The 19,386-nt window shown below is 45.9% G+C and overlaps 1 protein-coding gene across 2 annotated transcripts; it reads right to left on the bottom strand.

Annotated features, from left to right (window-relative positions):
• Positions 1-3,333: 3,333 nt before the first annotated feature.
• Positions 3,334-12,642, bottom strand: OPALIN (oligodendrocytic myelin paranodal and inner loop protein; the record flags this gene model as incomplete). Of its 2 annotated transcripts, XM_079900293.1 has the most annotated exons (5): positions 12,493-12,642; positions 8,069-8,104; positions 6,860-6,979; positions 4,870-4,926; positions 3,334-3,510 (listed from the first exon to the last, which is right to left on the bottom strand). In XM_079900293.1, exons 1-5 carry the CDS (start codon positions 12,547-12,549, stop codon positions 3,334-3,336), a joined length of 447 nt encoding a protein of 148 aa, XP_079756419.1. In that variant the 5' UTR covers positions 12,550-12,642. The 2 variants fall into 2 exon arrangements, with proteins under 2 accessions (XP_079756419.1, XP_079756420.1); XM_079900294.1 differs by lacking the exon at positions 8,069-8,104.
• Positions 12,643-19,386: the final 6,744 nt, after the last annotated feature.

The raw sequence follows: 19,386 nt of genomic DNA, 5'->3' as shown, positions 1-19,386 counted from the left end.
GCATCGTTCAGGCACCTGGGGACTGCTTCCCAGAAAGGCAGGCATACGACTTAAGAAGACAAATCAGTCCTCTCATACGGGCTGGCACTGTAAATCCAAGGACAAGAATATACTGTTTTAAAGAAATCCAGCTCCTTTGCTGAAGCTGGAAACAAGGGAGACTCTTCATGACCCTCACTGTGGTGTACTTGGATTCGAATGGCACTGTGGCCTGCAATCCGTTTTGCATCCCACATGTTCCTGTTCTGTAGGGGATAATATTTTCACAAGAAACAAGTCCGAAAGTGTGTCCAGTGTTTTAGCCTTCCTTAACCCTGGGGCAGGAGGCAGAAAGAGTGAGGTTATTCACCTTCACCATCTCTACCTTCTTGCTGCAAAATTGATGATGATGATGATTGATGGTGGGGGACAGGATCTCCTTTGGAGGCTGAATGATTTTCCAACATGATGCATCGAATGTGAAATACAGCAAAACTCACACTCAGGCTTCTTACCTATAATTCTTACCAAGTATTCTTAGCAAATCATCTCCATGACCTTCATGAAAACAGGCATCTATATAGGAAAGGTTAATTTTTTCCCTCCATTTTCCTTTCTCTATAGAAATATAATTATTAAACTAACAAGGCACAACCATTACTAATTTCAAATCAGTTTGTATTAAAGGTGTGGCGACAAGTCACTTAAGAAAGGTTGAATTTGACATCTTTGTCACTAACCTTCAACTGTAATTACCACTGTTTACATTTAACTGTTGGGAGGGTGTTGCAGATCCCTTTGAGAATCTGAAGGGAATCATGGAATCTGGCCCCTGAATAATAATTATGCATGTAAAATTTGCATACAACTTCACGGAATTCACATCTTCCTAAACTACGTTTAAAGGAGTCCTAATTTTGCCTCTAGTTTGGGTAACTCGCCTATCATTCTTCGGGGTAAAATTCTTCTGCAGTACATGTGGTGTTGGGAGCTTTTCAGGTCTTCAGGTCAGGCTGACACTGAAAGCCCTTGAGAGCAGATTTCATTCTACATTTTAGGCACTGAGTACATGAATCTATTTTTGTCTATTTCTAACTTCTCCAGAAAAAGACTGCATTTGTCCTTCTAGGACACCAATCACATTCCCATGTCCTCTTGTTCTCCTGGCAAAATGCTGAATAAAGAAGGAGAGATTTTGACTCTGTGTGGCTTGAATGCTTTAAACAAACAAACAAAAAAAGCTTAATTGAGGTAGAATTGACTTTCAATAGATTATATGTTTAAAGTGTACAATTTGATAAGTGTTGATGTGTAATAACACCCACGAAGCTATCACAACAATCACGATAGAGAACATATCCTTACCCCCCAAAATTTCTTTGTGGCCCTTTGTAATCTCTCCCTCCCACCCTTCCTCACCCCACCATCCCCGGGCAACTGCGGATATGCTTTCTGCCCCAATTGATTAGTTTGCATTTTCTAGAATGTGACTGGCCCAAGGTCATCCCAACGCTAGCACCGACCCTAGGTTGGAGGGCTGGAGCTTCTGACTTCTGGTCTCAGCATTTTCCTCACAAGGTGGGCTGCCCTCTGTGAAGGACTGAACATCTCCATCACGGGCCCAGCCAAGAAAGTGTCAGCACCAGGAATATCCCTGGGATACCCTTGATTCCAGCCCCAGGGTCAATGTCATATACTTCAATATAGGCGAAGAAACACCATAGACGTGTTGAAGGTCCACAGGAATGACCATTTTGCTTTTCACTTTATTCTAAGATGGGTTCTTGTGCATCAGAGCAGGAAAAAAATGACAGAAATACTGAACCTAGCGAATTTAGTAGAAACCATTTAAAATAAAGATACTAAGTAATGGATTGCAAGTAGAATTAAAATAAATGATCCAAAATACAAGTCTCACTTTACAGACTACAAGGCTCATTCACTTGCCTTCTCCAGCCTCACAACACCCCTAAGGGCAGGAGGAAGAAAACGGCTGTCTCCATTTTGTACACAGAGAGCTAAGGCCCATGATATGCTCCAGAGCTCAGACCTTTGAGTGTCAAGGCTAAGGCCACAGTCATGTTCTCAGCAAATCCAAGGTCCTTCCCAACGTGTAAGAGAAGTATAAGCACCTGGATCCCTGGGCATGTCCGCTTAAAAATGGACAAATCTGCTTGTTAACGTGACTAGATTCAGTGGACTTGGTACAAAACTGAATTTCACAAAGAGCTTTGAAGAGCACGTGTCAGCGTGTGGCAGTGATTGGATGTGTATAACCTGTCCTTGGTTATGTGAAGAAGAGGAGGTGTGTTTCTGAGCAATCAGGCACCCCGTATGAGAAAGGAATGTTTCCACAGCATTTCAAGGAGGCCCATGGAGCTGGTGGGTGGACTCCAAGATGCCCTGGACCCAGGTTCTCCCACCAGGAGACCCGGCGTGCTCACAAGCCATGGACCTGCATAGGGGAACCAGGACTCCTGTAAGCCTCCTCACAGAAGCGATGGTGACACTGTCCATGGGCTCCCCTCAGCCGACAGTCACGTTGCTGCTTGGCCCATCCCTTTGGTCCTGTGTTCATCCACTCAGAGTCCTCTTGATCTTTCTTCCTGCTAATGAGTTTTTCCCCATGATGGTCCAACGACTTGGGCCTTTCTCTCCACTCCCGCAAAATGGGTATAGCCCTCATCTCTAATAATCTTTTGAAACAACCCCTGCTTTCCCTTCTCCCTATTTACCTTCCGTGCGCACGCACCCACACACAGACACAGAGCCCATTACAGAACTGCCTTCCTTAGATACCCTCTGATCACAAGTGATGAATGATGCAGCAGTGGGCTGTCCCTGTGGTCAGGGAACATGTGGTTCCACATGGTTTCTACCCTGAGTTGTTCAGAAATAAGGAACTGCTTCTCTTCACACATCCCCTGTACGTTTCATTTATATCCCAACTTCCTCCATGCTAGCTTGGCCAACCTGCCCATGGAAGCCAGGTCTGACGGCTTTTTTGAGAAAATGGATATGAAAAAAGATGAGGGGGCAAGTCACCGAGAAATCAAACCCCCTTCCCCAAATCACAAAGAAAAGCAAATCCCCACCGGGGTCAAGAGCAGGACCCAAGGGCTCCTTTTGATGCACAATGACTTCACTGCTTATTAAACCACAAGGTCTGAGCGTTGGAAGGAACCTTACCAGATCTGTCCCTTAAAGAGTAAAGTCAACCCCAAAGTTTTCCGGATCTGCAAATGAAATTTGGATTGGTTAAGAAGCAGCGTGGCGTCTCTCCTCCCTCCGAGCACAAATCCCTGTGTGCTTAGCTCTGTTCCAGCTCCAGATCTGCTCCTTGGCTGTGCTGCATCACTCCATGCTCAGTCTGGGAATAAGCCACCACAACGCCCTCCTTCTCTGCACTTCGACAGCAGGACGGTAAGTGTCACGAATGGGCTCCTCACTTCCTGGAACAGTCTGCACGTATATGTGGGCTTCTTCTGCTCCCGTGATATTCTTCTCCTGTGTGGGTAACCTCCTAGGATTCTTGAGAAAACAAACAGGTTTAAAAAAAAATACATCAAAGACTTTTGCTTCTGGCCAAGTTGGAGTAACAGAAGCCAGATTTACCCTCCCACCTGAAACAACCAACCGTCAGACAAAATGTTTGGAACAGTTTTCAATACATTGGACACCATCAGTGTGATCATTGATATGGTTGGGTTTTAATCTACCATCTTCCTATTTGTTTTCTATTTGTTCTACCTGTCTGCTGGTACTTAACATTTTTTTCTGTCTTCTTCTGTATAGATTTTAGAAGCACCTTATTGAGTTCCATGAAAAATATTTGCTGAGGTTTATACTGGAATTACATTTATTATACAGATCACTTTGAAGTTGTTTGATATCTGTATACTATTGAGTCTTCTTATCCAGGAGCATTGAATACCAACTCCCATTATTTAGGTCTTACTTAATATCTTTTACTGAAGTTTTATTATTCTCCATAAAGGGATTACATGTTTTTGTTAGATTTATTCCTCATCATTCTGTGTGTTTTTATTACCACTACAAAATGGTATTTTTTAAAAATTACTTTTTCTAATTAATTGTTATTGAATTTTAGCAATGTGAATTACTTTTTAATAGTGATTTTATATCCAGTAAACTTGTTAAAATATCTTGCTAGTTCTATTAATTTAGCTGTAGATAATTTGGCTTTTCTATGTAGATAATCATATCATCTGTAAATAATGATATTTTTGTTTCTTCTTTTCCAGTCTTATGCTTTCTGCTTCTTTTTCTTTTTTTTAAATCTTTATTGAGGTATAATTGACAAATAAAATTGTAAGATATTCAAAGAGAACAGTGTGATTATTTGACATACATATACATTGTGAAAGGATTCTCCTGCACTGAGTTAATTTCTACTTCTTTTTCTCATCCTGCTGTGTTGACTAGGACCTAAAGTATAATATCAAATAGAACTGGCAACAACGAGCATCCTTGTTTTGTTTCTGATCTGAAAAAGAATCATTAACATTTTACCTTTAGGTATGATATTTGCTGTAATTTTTTTTTTAAAGATGTCTTGTTTCAAGTTAAGGAAGTGCCTTTAAAATTTTTGGTTTGCTGGGAGTTCACATCACAAATGGCTGTATAATATTTTTGAATTCTCTTCCATGGAAATGGTCACATGATTTTTCTCTTTTACCAGTGAAATAAGTGATATTAAATTAATTTCCTAATATTAAATAAATCTTGAATTCCTGTCCAGCCAGTAAAAATATAATGAGAACCTCCTTTGTGCTTACCCTGCACTTCTCCTGTACACCACAGGCTTTAAGACCCTTAGCTTGCTTGCCATGTGAATGATGTATAGTGATTATAACCAAGAGTTCTTACCTCAGCTATCCTGGGACTGTCATAGATTTCTGAAATTTCACAAGGCCTCTCACTTTCCTAAGTTGTTTTAAAAAATAAAACAAAATAGAGAAGAAGAAGAAATGAAAGGTTACAGCATTTGCCCATGACCATGATTAAAATCAGTGGTTCTTAAACCTGGCTGCACATTAGAATCACCAGAGAGCTTTAAAAATAAAACAAAATAAACAAACAGATAATAACTCCCCCCTCCCAGAAAAAACATAAACAAGAGATACCACTGTGAATTACTTCAAAAATAATCCAGGTTGACAGTGTGGAAAAGTGGGTGGAAGCGGAGATGAAACAAGATTGGCCGTTGTTAATAACTAGATTCATTATACTATTCTCTCTACTTTAGTATCTGCTTAACGTGATCCATCATAAAATGTTGAGATATTTTTGGTACCAATGCCACAGCTCTAACATTCAGAGATTCTGATTTAATTGGTTTTGGCGGTTGGTATTTTCATAGCCTCCAAGATGATTTTAAAGTGCCCTGAAAGACTGAGGAACCATTACTTAAATAATACCACCAACAACCACAATATTTCTTAATATATTTAAAGTTTACAGCTTGTCAACACATCTTTATACCCATGATCTCATTCCATCCTTACACCTCCGCTTACCTCTTAAAATAAGTTGGGTAGGGACCTCCCTGGTGGCGCAGTGGTTAAGAATCCGCCTGCCAATGCAGGGGACATGGGTTCGAGCCCTGGTCCAGGAAGATCCCACATGCCCGCGAAGCAACCAAGCCCGTGCACCAAAACTACTGAGCCTGCGCTCTAGAACCCGCGAGCCACAACTACTGAGCCTGCGCTCTAGAGCTTGTGAGCCACAACTACTGAGCCTGCATGCCACAACTACTGAAGCCTGCGTGCCTAGAGCCCGTGCTCCGCAACAAGAGAAGCCACCACAGTGAGAAGCCTGCGCACCACAGTGAAGAGTATCCCCTGCTCACCACAACTAGAGAAAGCCCGCGTGCCACAGTGAAGACCCAACGCAGCCAAAATTCAAAAAACATTTTTTTAATTAAATAAATAAGGTGGGTATATATTTTTTTCTTTTTGGCCGCACTGCACAGCTTGTGGGATCTTAGTTCCCCACAAGGGCAAGGAGGGATTGAACCCCGGCCCTTGGCCGCTGAGACCACGGAGTCCTTACCACTGGACCGCCAGGGAATTCCTGAGGTGGGTAGTTTTTATGACTCTTATTTTGGAGTTGAACTAACCAAGAAACAGAAAATGTTAAGTCACTTGTCCAGGATCATATAAATTGTACAGTGGCAGAGTCAGGGTTAGAACCTACGTTTTTTACTCCCCGTTAACGCCTACCACTGTGAGAACGATCAGGAATGTTCATAAATAAGGATGGAATTAGAGCCCAGAGTCTACACAACACAGTTGTATCACACCATGGACCCTGGCTGGATGTGGGTCAGGGTGGCCCTTGAATTCTGAGCCTGGTCTCCAGAGCAATCTGGTATTTGCATGGGGTGGGGTCCGGAGATTCCCTTGTGACTGATGTGTGTTCAGAAGTGGGAAAAAGACAAATATAAACAGAGTCACATACTCCTGGACGTATCCCTACGATAGACGCCTCAGGGTCTGTTTGTCTCCCATCCTTCCTAAGATCACCTCCATCCTCTTTGTGAAGCTTGTGGCCTTGTTTCTCAAGGTTAGAGAACACACCTACTGTACCGACGTGTTTGCCGTAGCAGCAAACGTCCCTCTCCGCTGCTACTTTTTGCCATCCCAGATACCATCCTCAAGTGACACAAGGGTTGTGTGACAAATCAGCTCTGCCTGGAGGATAATGTCATGAGTCTGAGACAGAAATTGAGGCACAGAAACATCCACCACCTTGTCCTCAGAAAACAGACATGGGTCCTGACACCCTCAGCCCAAAGCCAGTTCATCAAATACCGATTCTTGCCAACACGGCCAGACCCAAAGAAGCTGCTAATCACCTCGGTGGACTCACTGCTGCTTCTTCTTTGGTGAATCAGAGTAAATAGTAAGGCCACCAGCAGGGCCGTGGCCACCAGGGACGGGATGCCAGCTGCTAACCCAAGAGAAGGTCCACAGTCCTGCACAGAGAAAATAGTCAGGTTCTCCCAGAAATAAAGGAAGAGTTTGATTGATTAAAAGTAAAACAAAACCCTACATGGACCCTAAGTATCGTACACAAAATCAAAAGGGTCATGAAATAACAGTGAAAAATTGTTTGCAACGTACATGACAAACGGCTCATTTTCATAGGAGTTAATGTACATAGTTTAAATCAATTGGAAAAGCGTGATAATTCAGTAGAAAATTGGACAAATATATGAACAGGCCATTCCTAGGAACAGAAATACAAATGTTGCATCAACACAGGAAGAGCTGAAATACAGTTCAAAGCAACAATTAGATACCATTCTTATCTATTAGTCTGGCAAAAAGTAAAAGGTTTTAGTGTATCCCACAGCATTTTGATATGAATTTTTTAATTTATTTACATTAAATGCATGAGCCAATTGATTTTCAGACTCCCATTTTGCTTTGATCTGAGTGGAAATAGCCATGCTTGTAGCCCCATAGGTTTTCAGATTTGCAGATTATTTGAAAATACCAAAGATAGTGTTCAGAATCTCTATACACATGCAATGTCGTATAATACTGGATTCGTCTTCATTTTTGGGGGGGTGATTTTATTAAAGAATGACATGACACGTAAAAGTATATACATTATAAATATACAGCTTGATGACTTTTCACGTGATGAACCCACCCATGTAACCAGCACCCAGATGAAGAAACAGAACATTACCAGCCCCCCAGAAGCCCCTCGGGCTCCGTTCCAGTCACTGCATGTGTAACCTCTATCCTGAAATCCATCACCGTAGGTTAGTCTTGTCTGTTTTTCAACGTCATCTAGATGCACGTAGAAAGTATGTAGTCTCTTGTGTCTAGCTTCTTTTGTTCAACACTTTGGGAATCATCTGTGATTTTGCGTGTTCTCCTTCCCTTTTGAACTGAGTTGGTCATAAGAATAATAGTTGAGGAAGATTCTGTGCTTGGTGACAGTTCACATATCAAACTTTAATCCTCAAAACGAATGCATGAAATGGGTACAGCATTATCCCCATTTTCTAAATGACCAAACTAAGGCTTCATAATTTAAGTGATATACTTACTGCTCCTTTCCCACTGGTAACAGCTGGGGAGGAAGTCTGGGTGGAAAAAGAATATACGTCTTAAGAAAACAAAATCACACGTCACGCGTCACACAACACAGTGTGTCCAAGGCTAAGCTGTAATGCCTGAAGTATATACCTTTGCTAAACTTTTTATTAAAAACAACGGCCGAACAGAACCCTCTTTGATTGCTTCTCAGGTAAGAAGGAATAGAATTGGGTTACAAGGAGAGAGAAATCAGAAATTCAGGTGAGGTCTTCATTATACACCCTGTGGATTTGCCGTAACAGGTTTCAGAACTCAAAAAGGTTTTCTCCTGTCCCAAGTCCCCACACCCTTCCCAGCACACTTTGGGCCTACTTGTCCCCGTTGCTAGAAGGGAAAAAAATTCAATACCAGTGGAAGCCAGGCTCTTTAAGGAGGCCTTACCTGTTTCCAAACTGCAATGAAACAAATGGCTTGGGCAGGTATCTGAAGCTGTGAATTATCCATGCTCCTGGGGTAATTCTACGCTGAATGAGTAAGTACATGTTCCCATGTCACATCTCCACTCAAGGAGGGGCACTGGATTTTACCCATTTATGAGATATATCAGATGAGAGTCTTATCTGGATCAATATATCTCAGGGCACAGAGTTCCACATTAGCAACTGACCCACGTAAGCTACGCTAGGTGATGCCGTGTGGGGTTCAGAGCACGAGTCCTAGGCTCACACTAGCCGGAATGAAATGGCGATTTCTCCACTCACAAGCTAACGAGCCTCATTTCTTCATCTATACAATAGGGCTGTGAGTACCTACCTCTAGGATTGGTAAGAGGATCAAATGAGCGCCAGGAGTATAAGCTTTTGTCATTCCTTTAAACTTGGCAAAGCTCTGGCCAGACCTGTTATATATTGAATATTCTCATCAACCTCAGTGAGTACACTGGAATCCCAGGGGCTTGGACTTTTGACAGTTATTGTCTCTATTTTACAAAAAAAAAAAAAAAAGATCCGGATCTCAGAGAAGTTATAGGTCTTCTCCCAGGTTTCACAGATAACCATAAATCTACCCCGAATGTGGATGTTTGCGTTCCAAGCCTAAGCCCCTTTCCCAGACAGCTCCCATCAAAGGAGAGATTTGCTAACCAGGTACTGACACTTGGTACTTAAATGGCTACAGGTTTTAAAAATAGAACTACCAGGGCTTCCCTGGTGGTGCAGTGGTTGAGAGTCCGCCTGCTGATGCAGGGGACACGGGTTCGTGCCCCGGTGCGGGAAGATCCCACGTGCCGCGGAGCGGCTGCGCCCGTGAGCCGTGGCCGCTGGGCCTGCGCCTCCGGAGCGTGTGTTCTGTGACGGGAGAGGCCGCGGCAGTGAGAGGCCCGCGTACCACAAAAAAAAAAAAAAAGAACTACCATATGACCCAGCAATCCCACTGCTGGGCATATACCCTGAGAAAACCATAATTCAAAAAGAGTCATGCACCACAATGTTCATTGCAGCTCTATTTACAATAGGCAGGACATGGAAGCAACCTAAGTGTCCATCGACAGATGAATGGATAAAGAAGATGTGGCACATATATACAATGGAATACTACTCAGCCATAAAAAGAAACGAAATTGAACTATTTGTAGTGAGGTGGATGAACCAAGAGTCTGTCATACAGAGTGAAATAAGTCAGAAAGAGAAAAACAAATATCGTATGCTAACACATATATATAGAATCTAAAAAAAAAATGGTTCTGAAGAACCTAGGGGCGGGACAGGAATAAAGATGCAGACACAGAGAATGGACTTGAGGACACGGGGAGGGGGAAGGGTAAGCTGGGACGAAGTGAGAGAGTGGCATGGACATATATACACTACCAAATGTAAAGAGATAGCTAGTGGGAAGCAGCCGCATAGCACAGGGAGATCAGCTCGGTGCTTTGTCACCACCTAGAGGGGTGGGATAGGGACGGTGGGAGGGAGGGAGACGCAAGAGGGAGGAGATATGGGGATATATGTATATGTATAACTGATTCACTTTGTGGTACAGCAGAAACTAACACACCATTGTAAAGGAATTATACTCTAATAAAGATGTTAAGAAATAAATAAATAGATAAATAAAATTTAAAAAAATAAATAGCTACAGTTTTACCGAAGCGCAATCTCACCCCACCCCCACCTTAAAGCTGCATTTACCTTAAGGGTTCTATTTCTCAGGGTGATGCCAAGAGTTGCATATCGTTTTGGGTAAAATGTTTTGTCTTCAGGTTACAGAAATTCACTTGGGCTGGCTTTGGCCCCCCAAAATGAGTTACCTCTAAGGATTCAGGGGTACCTCATGGAGCCCATGTGCAGCGGGAATCTGGCCTCTCTAGGGACTGAAGCTGGGGACCGGCAACTTGTCAGAACCAAAGCCATCCCTCCTGGGATCTCTCCATCACTCCTGGGTAGAATGGCCCTTCACCAGTACTTTTCCCTGCCTATTTGCTTCCTTCTTTCTCTCTCCAGATGGATTTTTCTGCCCTCATGGACACCTGCTAATCGTACCAGCTAATGCTTATGGAGAACTTACTATGTGCCAGGCTGTTCAAGTACTTTTCCTGTATCAACTCATTTATTCTTCACCATAGCCAGTGAAGCAGGACTACAACGATCCCCATTTTACAGAAGAGAGGAGTGAGGCACAGAGAAGTCAAGTAACTTGTGCAAGGTCACACAGCCCTAAGTGGCAGATGCCGAGTGGTCTGGCTCCAGGGTCCAAGTTCTTAACTGTTGGACTACTCTGCCTTCCATGACCAAATGCAGCATCCCAACCCAGTTTTTATACTTGACAGTTCAGTATGGCCCAGTAGGGGCGGACTTGCATAGGTGGCCCTGTCCCCAGCTCCCTGCAGAGAAGCTCTCATGAGCTGAGTATCCACCTTTCCCTACCTTCCAGGGCTCTGGTGTTCCCAGTCATCCAGCTGCACCAAAACGGAAGGGTTCTGTGGTAGAAATATGACTGCCAGGTAGGGTGGCCAGCCGTCCTGGTTTTCCCCAGAAATTGCCTAGGTGGTAGCGCATTCAGGGCTAAAATCAGACAGTCCCAGGCAGGCTGGGGTGGCTGTTGTCCTACATAGGTTCAAAGGGAGGAGGGACAGTTCTCAGAGAAATGTGCTGTGAACCAAGGAGATGCTCCCAAAGTGATGACTAACAGTGTAAGGGCCTGCCTCTCAACCCATTCACCCTCACCGCCCCAAGCAACGGCTTCTTGCTTCTCTGAGTTACCTTCGTAGACTGGGCCAAGCCAGGATAAGACAGAACCCGGGGTCTCTATGGACCTGCTGGCTTCGAGCAGCCAGGGGGAAAGCGCCAGCAGTGGCCATATTAAAAGGTTTTGACAGGTAAGGAGAGGGATAGGGGAATTTGTCTGCAGTCAACAGGCAGAGGCAGAAGCAGGGAGCAGAGTAAGTCAGGGAGGGTCCGAAGGCAGGGCCGCCCCGGGAGGGTAGAGCAGGTGCCAGGGAGTCACGGACAGATGTCAGAGCCGCCAGTGGCAGCAGAAGGCCGGCAGTGAGTCTCGAGGTTCTACCTTTCTGCTGCTCTCCAGAATGACGCCCCCACGGTACAGTAAACACGAGCACGGGCTTAAGCGTCCTCTTTCCTGATGATTCAGTTTATTCTCTTTGAATAACCGTATGACTTTTCAGAAAACTTTGGCACAGCCAAAACCACTGAAAAACTGGGCCAGGAAAACACCTGGCTCCATCACAGCAGCACTTCCGCTCAGAAAACAATCCTGGCGTGTTATCTCTACACAGCACGAGAACAGAAGATGGAGGACCAGTTCTGGATTGAAACGGTCCAACATCATCAACTGCAAATCTCCATGTGGACTTGCAACTAAATGTCACAGAGCCATAAAACCTTCATCCTTCTTGACCCAATAATTCCCCTTCTAGGCTACATTCTAAGGGAATCAGCGTACGTGCTGACAAGGATTTATCTATACCTACGTTTATCACAAAATCATTCCTAAGAGTGATTAATCACTTAAAGAAATAACTCACTTGAAGAAATATCATGTGACCACCCTCAGTACGGTTATAAAGGTGGACGGAAGACATTTATCATATAAAATTATGAGTAGAATAAGAAGCCCATGGTACAAATGCAACAAAAGTCAAAATTTATGTCGAGTCGGACAGGACTGGAATTAGTGTCCCCAGTGTTTTCTGCTGATGGCAAGTTAGCTGTTTTGGTTTTTTGCTATTTTCCTTTTCAAAATGTGTATTTATAATTTTTATAATCGAAAACATTTCTCTCAGCACCCCCAGCTCTTCGTAATGCCTTTGGAACCCATGTAACTTGTTGCTTCACGTGAGCTTTGGCATCCTGGAGGCCCAGTGTCAACTCTGCATTGATCTCTGCTGACCTGCCTGGTGAACGGGGACCGCTGTACTCACTGTGTTGGCCGGCAGTGTGAAGTTCAGTGAAAAACTCTGGAAGAGAGAAGGAAACATTAAAGCTCCCAGGAATGGTCAGCCAGGCTCCTCACCCCTCCACCAAATGTCACTGGCCCTGGCGGATTCCGACCACGGGCTCAGTCAGTCCCAGCCTCCCCTCCCAGTCTTGGCCCCAAAAGATGGCAGGGGAGCAGCGGAGCCTGAGGTCATGAGTTCCTCCCTCAGCATCAAGGCAGTCTTGGCCTCTCTCCTTTTCCAGGTCCTCAACCAGGGCCAGATTAAGGGACCAGCCAGTGAAGCTATTGCCTGAGCAGTCCTGACCCAAAAGGGCAGCAGAAACATCACTAGAAATTCAGCAGAGTGCTAAAAATTGCTTTCCCCCGGAACTCCGTTCAGGGAGGAAACTGTAAAGTGATGGCGCTTTCTTCTTGGGGTGGGAAGTAAGACCCCCCAGGGGCTCCAACAAGAACACCTGCTCCGGGCTTCCCTGGTGGCGCAGTGGCTGAGAGTCCGCCTGTCGATGCAGGGGACGCGGGTTCGTGCCCCGGTCCGGGAGGATCCCACATGCCGCGGAGTGGCTAGGCCCGTGAGCCATGGCCGCTGAGCCTGCGCGTCCGGAGCCTGTGCTCCGCAACGGGAGAGGCCACAACGGTGAGAGGCCCGCGTACCGCAAAAAAAAAAAAAAAAAAAAAAAACCCTGCTCCTTCAACCCCCTCCCAGGAGGAGAAGCTGAGGAAGACAAGCTTCTGTTTTTGCAGAGTCTGAGGCAGGGGTTCCAGGCTGGAGCTGAGCTGGTCAGAACGACAGAGGAGATGCTAACCCTCTGTGCCATCCCCTCACTCAGCAACCAGCCTTACCTCTCCCCCCAAATATGGCATCAGTATTTAAAGACTGTCGGCTCAATGGGGCACCAACATGTTAGCCTGCCCACGTGCCCACCTACCCGGGTCAGACCCTGCCCAGGGCCTCCAGTGGCTCCTTCCTCTTCCCTGTCCCCATGTCCTGTCACTCCAGTTTGGGCTCTTTGATGCCAGTTTTTCCAGGCTGCTCTTTACCCAGTCCCTTCTCTGCCTGGATGTGAAAAATGGGTGGATTTTGCTCCAACTCAGCTGGCGACGCTCTCTGCCCCTTGTTCAGGGAGCTGAAGTCATGTGTCTACTTTCCGGACCCCTGCCACGCCCCCCGCTCGTGTCCACCAGCCCTGATTCCTGCCTCCTGGCTGGGCTCTCATTCAGCCCCAGCCTCCCTGGTTCCCCACAGCTTGGCTTAAACTCCAGCTCCTGATCTTCCTGAAGCCTCCCAAAACCTGGTTCTGTCGTTCTAGAAGCAACGTGTTTGCTAAGTTTTAAAATTAAATGGTAGCCAACAATGGGAAGATTGGGAAGGATTAGAGAATCCAAGAGAATCCTAACATTTCAGACCTGAGGTGCCTTCAGGATCATCTATCTCAGAACTCTCATTTTTTTAAATACATCTTTATCAGAGTATAACTGCTTTACAATGTTGTGTTAGTTGCTGCTGTACAACAAAGTGAATCAGCTATACGTATCCATATATCCCCATATCCCCTGCCTCTTGCGTCTTCCTCCCACCTTCCCTATCCCATCCCTCTAGGTGGTCACAAAGCACAGAGTTGATCTCCATGGGCTATGCAGCAGCTTCCCACTAGCTATCTATTTTACATTTGGTAGTGTAATATGTCAATGCTACTCACTCACTACATCCCAGCCTCCCCTCCCCCCTCGTGTCCTCAAGTCTGTTCTCTACATCTGCATCTTTATTCCTGCCCCGCCACTAGGTTCATCAGTACCATTTTTCTAGATTCCATATATATGCGTTAGCGTACGGTATTTTTCTCTTTTTGACTTACTTCACTCTGTATGACAGTCTCTACGTCCATCCACCTCACTACAAATAATTCAATTTCATTCCTTTTTATGGCTGAGTAATATTCCATTGTATATATGTGTCACAACTTCTTTATCCATTCATCTGTCGGTGGACATTTAGGTTGGTTCCATGTCCTGGCTATTGTAAATAGAGCTGCAGTGAACATTGTGGTACATGTCTCTTTTGGAATTATGGTCTTCTTAGGGTATATGCCCAGTAGTGGGATTGGTGGGTCATATGGCAGTTCTATTTTTAGTTTTTTAAGGAATCTCCATACTGCTTTCCATAGTGGTTGTATCAATTTACATTCCCACCAACAGTGCAAGAGGGCAGAACTCCTATTTTACAGAAGAGGAAGCTGAGGCCCAGGGACTCCTCAGAAATTACCTCACGGATAAGTGAGAACAGGTGGAGCTTATCTCTTAAAACAGGCCAAGTGGGATTGGTCCATATGACTCAAATCCAACCTGGAAGATGGTTCTAGAGGCAATAGAGGCAATAGTCCCAATATATGCAAAATTGATGAGACACCTGTTTTAGCCAGCTTTCTGGAAGGTTGGAATTCAGAGAGGTTAATGAATGAGAAATTCCTTTGCGAACTAAAAATGTTCCAAGCACCTACAAAGTATAGTTCCCCCTACCCCCTGCCTCAGAGATTATGTCTTTCAGTTAGGATGTCCCTAGCCAGCCGGCATGCTTCAGTGGCGACTCTTCACTTCTCTGTCTCTTAGCAACAGGGGGCCCTCACTTTATAGAGAAGAAAATCGGTGAAGAATTTGAACAAGTTGCCCAAATTCACACGACTGGGTCTTTTGGTGACAGCCTCTTTCTGCTACATTACAGGCTTCCTCAGGACTTCTAGAGTTTCTGCAGAATAATTGGAGCCCCCAATTATTCTGCACCTCCTCTTCCAGGACAGTATTAGGACAAGAGGGACATCTGGGCCACCTCAGGTGAGGGTCTTCCTGCTCAAGGGACCTAACCACTACCTTTCATGGTAATGCCAACTGAGCCTGCAGAGGACACTGGATGTCTCTGCCTCAAACGCAGCTGCCCAGAGCCTTATCTCATCAGCGAGCACCGGGTACTGATGTCAGCAGGCCCAGGACAAAGCTTCCTTTGGGGGGACAGCAGAAGGGAGGAGCAGCAACAAGTGGGCCATTGCACGTGCTGTTTATCAACATTTGGATGACGAAGGTTTTGGCTAATTTCAGAAAGACGTTTATATTTTGTAGAAGCACACTACAGCGCTCTCATGGAAAGAAAAACATCGCGTAAATGTGGGTGGAGAAGAATCTCACGCAGTGTCCTTTAGAGAGGCAGCTGGGTGGGGCAAGGCAACCCTGGGCTTGGAGCCCCCTGATCTAGATTTGAGTCCAGACTCAGCCACTTAGTAGCTGTGTGGCCTGGGGAAAGTGAATCAAACTCTCCGGTCTCTATTTCCTCACAACAAATCTATTCTATCAGGCACTGTTTTTCCATCCTCAAAACAGGGCTACTATTAACTAAGCCCAAAGGAAATAATGTCTGTGGCAGCTCTTCTGAAACTGTAAAATACTCCAGGTGGAAGATCACGTGGTGTCATATTCTTCATGGCCTAGTCAGCACAGAGCGAGGCACAGAGAAGCCCCTGGGAAGATCTTGCTGGATGGAATTGTCTACATGGATTAGCAATATTCAAAGTACTGGGATTTGGTACAAGGCACTCATTGCTAGTTTAAGCACTAGGTGGTATCTACATAATGGTTCTGAAGGTACATCAGGATCTCAGTGGCTGAGTGTCACTCATTATGAGTCTGCTGTTTGTGATGGGAAGGAGGGGGGATGGGATAACCACCACTCACTGTTATGAGTGAGTGGTCACACGCTGCACTCATAACCTCCCCACAAGGAGGGCACTCTCATCTCTACATCATGGGTGAGGTGACTGAGACCAGGACAGTTTTCTCAAGGTCCCCAACTGGTAAGTGGGAGAGGCTAGATCACAGATCTTCCCAACTCCAAAGCCTGAATTCAACTCCTTTTTGTTCTTTTTTTAAGTTTTAACTTCTTGTTAAAAGACTTTCAAGAGGGCTTCCCTGGTGGTGCAGTGATTAAGAATCTGCCTGCCAATGCAGGGGACACGGGTTCGAGCCCTGGTCCAGGAAAAGCCCACATGCCGCGGAGCAACAAAGCCCATGCGCCACAACTACTGAGCCCGCGCCCTAGAGCCCGCGAGCCACAACTACTGAGCCGGCGTGCCTAGAGCCCATGCTCTGCAACAAGAGAAGCCACCACAATGAGAAGCCCATGCACCGCAAGGAAGAGTAGTCCCCACTCACCACAACTAGAGAAAGCCTGCGTGCAACAACGACGACCCAATGCAGCCAAAAATAAATAAATAAAATAAAATAAATTTATTGGGGAAAAAAAAAAGATTTTCAAGAAACAAGAATGCAGAGGGCGTCTTCTTTAGAGGACAGCCTTCTTCCTAACCTTCTGAACCCTCCCTGAACCGCCCTTTCCCCAGGAACTGGGTCCTGACTGTTGAATTCTGACCCCTAAGTCTCTAGTCTGGCTACTGCCCCAGCCCCTAGTAGATAGAAATGCGGGTTCTGGATCAGGAGAGCTCTTCCAATATGGTGCCAGCAGGCAGGGCCCCTCCCCACCCCCTGAGGCCCAGAGGTGGGAGAGGTCAGCCCTCTAACCTGGGCCTGCAGCCCTTCGGTCCTCCTGTCACTCACCCCTCCCATCCTACATCTGTTCACGTGTGCATGCTTCTAACAGGCTTTACTCCTAGATGTCAACTCCTCTTAATAGTCTCTTTAGAAAGGAATCACAGAAGCCTCTTCTAACTTACCAAGCTTCATTCGACTGAGGCATAAGCAAACGTGTATCAAGTCAATAAGGAAGGTGGAAGGTTTCCGATGCAACTTACGACTCTCCCTGTTGCTGATCACGCAGCAGAAGGCAGACTGAACAAATAAGGATAAAGGCATGGGTCGGACCCATTGCTTCAACTGGGAACTGAAATTAGCTGAAACATTTACTTTGCACCCTTGTATGTGGGGTTTTAAAAACAAAACCTTAATATTAAAATATAAGATGGAATCAGCAAATACTAGATAGAATGTTTTTAAATGATTGTACATTGGAAAAGAATTAAAAGCCAAGCTCCTTAACTTCTTGCCCCAAGGGTACAGTTATACTTGAATTAGGAGATGTGAAATCTAAAAGTCTGGGGATTGTTTTTTATAGAGAGAAATGAAGGTTAGGCAGAGGAAAGACGCTAGCTAGCACTCACCATTTCCGACAGCCTCCCGAGAGCTTCCTCCAAACACTGCCCTCAGCAAGCTCCTTTCTTGCTGGTGTTATTGGCTTGTGTCTTGCATTTGTAGGAACATCCAGCTGGGAGAGCAAGGGTGACAGGAGAAGAGGCGGCTCCCACAGAGCTCTGGCCAAGCCGTTTATGGTCAGGGGAGGAGCCCAGTCCTTGGCCCACCCCTTGGGGAAGATGGTCTTCTGCTTCAGGGCCACCGTGTAAGGGCCAGGTCATCTACCTTCGTCGTCTTCATTTTCTGTCCTTTTTACTTTTCAAGCCCCTTCCTTGGTTACACCTCCGTCTCAGCAAAGAGCCCCGAGCTGGCCTGAGAGCCTGGCGACTCCTGCACCAACATCTCTTTAGAAACAATGGGTTACACAGGCTGAGGGAGGCGGGCCACTCCACCTCCAGCTGCCAGGCCGTGGCGTGATCCCCGTCCCAGCAATGATGGAGTCAACACATCACCAGCACCGATGTAGGGGCCTGGGAGATGGGGGCTGGAGCCCGCTCTGTGTCGGAGGCTGTAGTTGCCTCAGTGAGCCCACGCCTCAGGCAATGAGATGCGTGGCGGTGAGTTAGCATCACCCCCTTTCTGTTCTCACATTTTGATGGGGAGCCTCACAGAGCTGGAGGAAGCCATGAATGTGGGCTGCCTTATAATTCTTATGAGTTCTTTGTTAGGAGTTTGCTTCTTTAAAACAATGAAGGAGTTGGAGTCTCATGTCCACAAAACAATTAAAACCCATCATTTGGTCATTTCAATGAGTGCATTCATTCATTTACTAAACAAATCTTTTTGACAACTTCTCTATGTCACGTATTATTCTGAGCACTGTCCTGGGCTTGGTGATAAAGACAAATGAGGCCCGAACTCTTAGGGAATGTATGTTCCAGCGAGGCAGACGGACAAAAATCTGAACTAAACAGCAAAAACCACTGTGGAGGAGCAAGCGGGGTGTCAGGGAAGAGTGACTGGGGTGACCAGGAGGCAGTTGCTTTAGACGTCTCTGAGAGCTGACATTTAAGATGCACGTGAAAGATGAGAAGAGGGTCCCAGGCGGAGGGAACAGGAAATGCAAAGTCCCGGGGAAGAAGCAGGCTTCGTGCGCTGGGACCAGAGGGAGGCCAGTGTACCTGCAGGGAGGGACCTGGAAGAGGTTAAAGACAGAGTGAGCTAAGGGCCCGTGATGTGAGCAGGCAGGGCACGGTAAGATTTCCATCGTAGAGCAATGGGAACACTTTCAGGGCTTTTGAGAGGGAGAGGGGATGATCTAACTGATGTTGACAATATTACCTGGCTCCTCTGTGGAGCCTGGTTTATAGGGGACACAAGTGTTAACCTGGAGACTGGTTAGCAGAGCCCAAGTGAGTGGTGAGGCTGGCTGCCCTGGGATGAGGACAGTGGAGATGGAGAGGAGTCAATGGGTTTGTGGCTTATTGTGGGGATAAAGGCAGTGAGGCTTGACGATGGAAGAAATGTGGGGCAGGGGAGGGGAGAGAAGGGGAGGGGAAGATCGGAATGAAGCCGACTCCTGGGTTTGGGGCTTGACTAACAGGCGTGGAGGCACCATCTGCTTAGGCAGGTGATACTGGAAAACGGGGTGTGGGGATCCAGGCACTGGGATGCTGTGCTGAATAAGACCTACGTGGCTTCTGCCTCATGGGGCTTCCAGTCCCCAAGACGCCACAGTGACAGCTAAACT

Source organism: Stenella coeruleoalba (assembly GCF_951394435.1).
Source record: "Stenella coeruleoalba genome assembly, chromosome: 16".
In the NCBI taxonomy this organism is placed as follows: Eukaryota; Metazoa; Chordata; class Mammalia; order Artiodactyla; family Delphinidae; genus Stenella; species Stenella coeruleoalba.
This window is presented reverse-complemented; position numbering and strand designations above follow the sequence as displayed.